This window comes from Diaphorina citri, unplaced genomic scaffold, assembly GCF_000475195.1.
Source record: "Diaphorina citri unplaced genomic scaffold, Diaci psyllid genome assembly version 1.1 scaffold6312, whole genome shotgun sequence".
Lineage (NCBI taxonomy): Eukaryota > Metazoa > Arthropoda > Insecta > Hemiptera > Psyllidae > Diaphorina > Diaphorina citri.
Genome location: NW_007383688.1, coordinates 28 through 8087, shown reverse-complemented (window position 1 = coordinate 8087; position 8060 = coordinate 28). Strand labels below are relative to the sequence as shown.

At 36.9% G+C, this 8060-nt stretch overlaps 2 protein-coding genes across 2 annotated transcripts in view; both read left to right on the top strand.

Annotated features, from left to right (window-relative positions):
* Positions 1 to 7566, top strand: part of LOC103521938 (transcription initiation factor TFIID subunit 13-like) — a 10234-nt gene extending 2668 nt beyond the window's left edge. The window contains exon 2 of the mRNA XM_008487042.3: positions 7286 to 7566. Within this exon, the coding sequence (XP_008485264.1) occupies positions 7286 to 7394 (109 nt within the window). The 3' untranslated portion in view covers positions 7395 to 7566. The remainder of the gene's footprint in view (positions 1 to 7285) is intronic.
* Positions 12 to 2850, top strand: LOC103521937 (protein transport protein Sec16A; the record flags this gene model as incomplete). The annotated part of the gene is given in 1 exon segment (XM_008487041.3): positions 12 to 2850. A coding segment is annotated over 1 exon segment (2001 nt), but the record flags the coding sequence as incomplete, so codon positions are not given.
* Positions 7567 to 8060: the final 494 nt, after the last annotated feature.

The following is an 8060-nucleotide window of genomic DNA, read 5'->3' as shown; positions in this document are numbered from 1 at the left end:
ATGTGTCGCGGGACTCCATGTCTCCACATACAAATGATGATGCCATGTCTAGAGAACAATTCATGTCACAACCTCAAGATTCATTCTCCACGGACAGTGTCGCCCTCTCACGGGAACAATTCATATCTCAAGACTTGACACGGGATGACTTCATGTCTAATGGTCCTGTCATGTCACGTGATCAGTTCATAGCACAGGATCAAGCGTCAGGTGATAGTCAACTCAACTCCTTGTCATTACAAAGTCAGGATGAAGATAAAGTTCTGCATCGTCTGCGTAAGTTACTACTCAATGGTTCTAAACACAAGGCGTTACGTTGGGCTATTGAGAATCAGGAGTGGGTGAGTGCCTTGTTCATTGCATCTAGTATGGATGAGGCTACCTACATGTCTGTCTGTTCCATGTATATTCAGAGTATACCCAAGAATGATCCCCTGCGTACGTGTCTGCAAGTACAGTTTGGTCTGGACTTGGACTATCAATATTCTGATGACTGGGGAGTTCATCTGGCCGCCATCTTGAATAATGCACAGGATGCTTCATTGATCTTGAGATTTGCCAATATACTGGGTGGTGTGAAAGATATCTGTGGTCAACACTTCTGCTATATCTCTGCTCGGATACACCCTGATTCCTCCACTAACAGGAATGTCCCGTATGTGTTGGTAGGTGCTGAGAATCAACTGCTTGCTGATCAGATTCCTATCCGGAGTGTCATGTTAACAATGGCCTATGATAATACATTGCCTCACTTACAATACTACAAATACTATATTGCTTTAAACTATGTCAAGATGGGAGCTTATGAGTTGAGTTTATGTTTGTTACAAAACATTGCCACTATATTTCTCAATGGAAATATTCATAGTCCAGCTGATCATTATGCTCTGTTAAGCTACGTGTATGATCTGTCACTACTGATTTATAATAGGGTGAATCCTCAGCATATCGCGTGGATCAATAGCTTAGCAGAGGTGATCAGTGCTATCCAACCAGACATCGAAGTGAATTATGCCAGCAACATATCTCAAGAAACTTCAATTCCATATCAAGATATACAAACTGCACCTCCAGTGTATGATGAACCAGAACCTTCCAACTATTCTTACATGCCCCAGACTGAATTACAACAACCGGCTGTAGCTCAGACTGTAAATCCTGTACCACTAGTGCAATGTAATGAACCTCAACCTCCATCTTATCAAGAAGAAGTCAGTGTGCCTCAGGATACTGGATCCTCGCAAATGTTACCACCTGTCGAGACTGTCCCTAGCAACTCAATGCCTCAAGTAGAACAAGCACAACCACTGCCAGCATTCTATGTCCCTAGCTATAGCGGTAGCATGGAACCTGGTAGTACTCCAGCGAGCAGTCAGATACCACAAGAAGAGAACCTTGAGGACCTAGCAGGTCCCAACACTGGCAGTGTAGGCACAATATCAATCCATTCCAAGTTCACATTTGCTGAAGACAAAACAGACTCTCCGCCACAAAGTGCAACGAAACCGACGCCGACTGAAAATCAAACGAAAGAAACGACTGTCGCCAAACCTGCTAAAACACAAGAGACAGGGAAAGGTAGCTCCGGGGGTGGATGGCTGAATTTCTTGAAGTTCGGGCGACCCAAGAACCAAATGATTCTCCCTGATGATGACAAGCCTTCTATCGTTTGGGACAAAGAGAAGAAAATGTGGGTGGATGTTAATAGCGACGGTAAATCTGGACCGAGTGCGCTGCCCCCTCCCCCTAAAGTGTCCCAAATGACAACCCAGCCCCAGCCTAATGCAACCCCTGCACCTGCAACTAATCCAGCCCCTGCAGCTATGCCCGCAGCACCAGTTAGTAATCCCCTGGTTCAGAACGGGCCAGGACCTGTGAACACTATGCCCGCGGGTCCTCTGCCTAGTAATCCATTAAGCCAGAATGGACCGGCACCTATGAAGTCAAGTGCTCAGAATGGTTACAGAAAAGGTAAAGCCAAATATGTGAATGTTCTAGCGAGTAATGGGTGATTGTATTGGACATTTGTTATGAACTAGTATGTATGTTCCTTGTTTTGAGATAAGACGCCGATAGATTTTGGTGTACGGCTGGAAATCATTGACACGGGGTGTAAAATGTTGCTCTTGTGGACATAATCAGTGTTCCCAGTGACCTGGATGCGATAAGTAATGGAATTCGTTTTTATGAGGTCGTTTGGGGAACTCTGTATAAAGTGCCCTAGAACTCAAAAACATTCTTTCAGTGGACTGATTGTAATATTAATGACCGATATAGTTTTGATTTTAACGTGTGGCTCAAATTACGGGTGTGCTTGCCAAGAGATGTGTTTTAAGTGTCTTAAATTTGCAGCATTTGCAGCTGATCCTTTTTTAACGCTAAAACTGCGGTTACACTTGATCAGATTTGTAGTCGTACGAAATCGCGCAAAATCTCATGTTCTGCCGCACCTTTCTGTTGGAATATCGAAGACAATTTCGGACCCTTTTTTCCTGGGGTAAATATTGACACTCTACCTATTTCGAGACAGCGCAGCGGTATATTTAGCGTTAAACGTCATTAGATTTTTCGTTCTTGTGTAGTTTTCTAAAGGACTTATTTGTGCTACTTTGAACTTTTCTCGTGCTGAAACGATTTGTCTTCGTTTCCAATAAAATAAATGTCTTGTTTTTCCGTGTAAATGTGTAAAATTGTGTAAAATAATGGTAGAAGAAAAATTCTTTGTAAACGAACAGTGATATCTTTTTGTAACACAAATATTTGAATATTTTATATTTGTTTGCTCATGCTAGATGAATGGATGAAGTAAAATAATATAGAGAATATAATTAACTATTATTTAATATCATACAATGGTTTATTTTCATTTTCAACAGGCTTAGATAGACCTACTTTTTGTCGATGACATGTTAGTAAATGTCGGCGCTTTAACATGTTAGTATAAATGCCATTCGTGTCGAGATATACCTGCTTAATCTATGTTGTTATGGACTCCTTAAAACTTTAAATGATGACATTGATGACGTAAAATTACACACCAGTAATGGCCAAGACTAATTATTTTTTTAAATGTTCATTAGCGACTTTCATTACCTAGGTTAAATGACACCTCATTGGCATTTAAGTCAATATTTATGTCAAAAAGGTCACACTTAGGTGGTCTATTGTAGCAGTCAGCTTTTAGATTAGACTGTTTTCTATGGCTAAATAATGAAAAAGGGGGAAAGATCGGATGGGCTAACGGTTTCTGGCCATATTTGATTGGCTCAACCACAGTTAATTTTGTTCTTGTTCATATCCTTTCATTGTTTCCATCACTGGAATACACACTCTCTTCGTTATCATCACTGCTAGCATTATCTTCATTGAAATCCTCCTCTATTTCTTCACCACTGTCTGAATGTTGTTCAAAATCATCTTCACTGTAGTTATTCTCTTCCAATTCTTCTCCTATCTCTTCTTTCGTTTCGTGTTTCTCGGAAGAGCCTTTGTCTTTGAATAGTGTGGCGTTGATTTCATTTAGTTTATTTACATGAAGATCAAGTGTCTTGGTAGAATTTCCATCAAGTGCGCTGTCATCTTATTTATTTATTTTTATTTTTTGACGATACTTTCTTTATTTTATTTTGAACATTTTAAATATTACAATTAAATACAATGAATTGAAAAATAGAGACAAAAAAGGGGGTATTTATAATACCTAAATATAAGTTTGGTACCTACTTTAAAGAGTTCTTAATAAGAAAATTGAAAATGGTTCCTTGTTTACCTTTCGCCTGGTCATCTGGTGAGCTTTCTGCAGTCTAGGACACTCGGTAAAGCTCTTGGAATACAGGGATAGGGTACTACTGCTCAACTGTTTCCTACTGGGAGAGTGAAACTTGTATGAACCGGGTCTATTCGAGTCACATCTGAGGAAGGAGAAGAAAATTTTAGTAAGTTGTATTGTTTTGTACAAAGCTTCTGGTACCTGAATCAATGAGAAATCACATTAAAATTTTAGTGATGAGCATGACCAAAAACGATTGCAAAAATATAGGGTAAGACTTCCTCTACATAGACTGCAGAAGTAATTACGTATTGGTCTAAGAACAGAGTGGAGCATAGAGCAGGGAGAGCTAGGGAAATGACGACTTCAAGCCCCATAAAATGGAGGAGTTGCAATTGGGAAAATATTATTATTAAAAGGTCGATCCTACGTAAAAAGTTGTGAAAAATCACCCTACACCCTCCTCCTTGTTCCCTACACACTCTCTTTATTCCCACTCTCCTTTTGTTCCCTACACTATTCTTGTGTTCCCTATACAGCCTCCCCTATTCCCTACACCCTCCTCCTTGTTCCCTACACACTCTCTTTATTCCCACTCTCCTTTTGTTCCCTACACTATTCTTGTGTTCCCTATACAGTAAATCCAAATCTGAGGTCAAAACTCCGAAAAAGTAACTTTGAAAGGTCGAAAATTCAATTTTTAATTGCCGTTCTAATGAAAAAGTTCGAAGAGTTGTGACGTCAGATTCCACGTCAAAATGCACAGAAACGCTTGCGCACAACTTTCCTAAAACCCCCCCCCCCCCTGATCTCTTTCCAGAAATATTGCACGTATAACTTTTACATGAAGTCCTCAAGGCCTTAGGGTGATTGCAGGTAGTTATGTAATGTGCATTATAGGTACATATCTGTAGGTACAAGCACCTATACCTTATCATTTATCATACCTTTATACCTCATGAAGCTATAATGCCCGTCAGTCACGGACAGACCGCGGTTTCATAAACCTGATGGGTCTGTGAGACGGTCTTAGCGTTCATTTTTAGCCCGTCCTTCCTTTATTATTACGATAGTAATAAAAAAAGGTATAGTGGACGGGCTATTGTATTCGCTTCGGTGTCGTCTGTCTGTCTGTCGGTCGGTCTGTCCCCATAGAAGGATTTATCCAAACCTGGTCGAACTATATATATATCAAATTAAAGGTCTTTTTACCAGGAACACGAAAATGGTGGTGCAAATTTTGTCCAGCAAACCTGTTTGTCCAATTTTGATGAAATTTGGCAAAAAATGTTTGCTACAGAAGGAAATTTTGCTAATTAATTTTTGGGCTCTTTTTAGTCAGTTCATTGCATTTACACTTAATAGTAGGTACTTAGCCATGTTATGAACATTAGAATTTATTACCTGAGAAGGGGGTGTACCTAGATACTCTTCTTCCAAATGAAATAATCAACTCATTTTAGCTTGGACTCTCAGAATTACTCTTTATCTTTACCTACACACTGTGAACATATTTGAATTTTTTTTTTTTGATAAAAAAAAGTAAATAAGAATGTGTGTAGGTTATTGTAAATTACAATGGTAGGTATAAAATTATAGAATTAACTGTTTGGTATTTCTCTCAAAATTTATTACCTACTTTTATAGGTAAGTGGAAAAAATGAGAAGGGGGTGTACCTAGATACTCTTCTTCCAAATGAAATAATCAACTCATTTTAGCTTGGACTCTCAGAATTACTCTTTATCTTTACACACTGTGAACATATTTGAATTCTTTTTGATAAAAAAAAAGTAAATAAGAATATGTGTAGGCTATTGTAAATTACAATGGTAGGTATAAAATTATAGAATTAACTCAAAATTTGTTACCTACTTTTATAGGTAAGTGGAAAAAATGGAATTGAATAAAAAAGAATGAAGAACTATAAACAAACACTTCTCCACAACCTAAACAAACAATGGAAAAAAGTCTTCTTTTTTTAGAATAATTAATGGCACAAAAAGAACAAAACCACCAGTTTGACATAAGTTTCTAGCAAACTAAACTAGAATAGGTATAATGCCAAATCAGAAAGTCTTCTTTTTTTAGAATAATTAATGGCACAAAAAGAACAAAACCACCAGTTTGACATAAGTTTCTAGCAAACTAAACTAGAATAGAATAGGTATAACGCCAAATCAGGGTAGTCCTGTGTTTGTTTATTAATAATTCAGGTTGCCATGGTAACACAAAAGGTGTAAACAAAACGTTTATTTCCCAGGACAAAAATAGTTGGGCTCTTTGCTGTGATTTTCCCCGGTCCTGTGTTTGTTTATTAATAATTCAGGTTGCCATGGTAACACAAAAGGTGTAAACAAAACGTTTATTTCCCAGGACAAAAATAGTTTGCTGTGATTTTCCCCTTAGCATTTTTGGACAGTTTATTACCTTTTGTTGGTGAGTTTTTTGATTTCATTTGAAGATCTGAAAATTCAAACATGTTTACAATATTTATTACCTTTTGTTGGTGAGTTTTTTGATTTCATTTGAAGATCTGAAAATTCAAACATGTTTACAATCTATTCATTTCCAAAAAAGACCATTTTTACTTACTTTATTGAAGGGATAACATCCATATGAGGTAGGTATATTAATGAGAGCAAACAGTTAAAGACCTGTTAGTTCAAATATTGATTTGCCATTATTTTGATGTTAAAGTGTGATAAAAAGGTTGGTGTTACCTACCTAATCACCTCTTTTACCTTGATTTTTTTTCTATGTAACAACAAAGTACCCAAGTACAGTAGAACCTCGATTATTCCAACCTCCATTATTTTAACTCTCTATTATTTCAACCCCAAAATCAGATCAAAATAGGGTGTACATATATTAACCATTTTGTTCTTTTGTATCTAAATTTTGCCCCCTTTTCCATTGTTTTCTTCCTAGGAAAATTGGATTACATTTTCAGAATCACCTATTGAGAGAACAAACTTGGATCTTTTTCAGGAGCAACAATGGAAGATGATCAGGTAACTAAAACTTTTTTTTTTTTGACAGTAGGAAGTAGAAGTATTGAACAAAATCTATATTCTGTGTCATCTTCTACAGAAAGTTACAAAAGATTCCATCAGGTTACACTGACAAATAGCTGATGGCTCTACTTTTACCAATATCTACCCTAATCTACAGTCCACAGGTCAAGATGCTCGCCTGGTAATCACACAGATTTAGGTTCAATAACTGGCAAAGTATGAAATTTTAATAAACATTGTTTGAGGATTTAACCTCAATAATAGTAGTAGCCTTCTGTGAGAGAAAATCGACTCTTTAGTCCTATTGGAGCGGTATAAATAAGTACCATTATTATCTAAGCCTGCTGTAGCAGTGTGCCAGACTGTCCAAGTATTACAATTACCAATTACATGGAAATGGGGGACTTTTCTAACGGAATTCACGTGTGCGGAGTCTGATATGTAGAACTATTGCACCCGATTCTTATTGTTTTCTACTCTTCTCCTTCAAATATTGCTGAGGAAGGATAACAGGAAATATGCTCGAGTCAAGGATTTGCTTACCATGAATGAAGAGCTGAAGAAGGCTAGGAAAGCTTTCGATGAGGTCAAATTTGTGACAAATGCATAAATGGAGAGCTTTACTTGAGGTCTATGAAAGAAGACCCATTTGTTAATAGAAAACAGAGGGGAAATGACCATTCTTTCATTGACGTCCTCATAATAAATAGAGATGATGTGGGTTGAAAGCTGCAGAGTTTGTTTTTGAAAATTTGATTATTTTATTGGACGGATGAAAAAAACCAGTGGGTTCAAAGGTGCACAGTTTTTTTTTGAAAATTTGATTTTTTTTTTGGGCGTAAAAAAAAAAAAAAAAAAAAAAAAAACAGGATAATAAGCTTTTGATAAAGTCAAGATTGTAAAAAAGGGGGAAAAAACATTTAGCTGTATTGTATTATTTTTATGTACCGCGTTCAGTCGAGATTACGAGTTGTACTTTCTGATAATGTGGGTATTTTTAAAGTGAATTCCGAAGATATGATTTTTTTTTCAAAATTTTCTACTTGGGTCGTTCTTCTCGTTACAGCAAAATAAATCAGTGCTATTATTTAAAATTATATGAATTTTAGAACGAGTTTATACTTCTTCTCTGTAGATTATACAAAATAAATACATATTTCTATTTTAGTATTTTTACATCGGACATTATACATTTTTCTCATTCACCAGTTGTTCCTCACTCTTAGGAAAGATTGTAGATATCCCGGGAACTGCTGTTACGTTACTTCAAGGAACC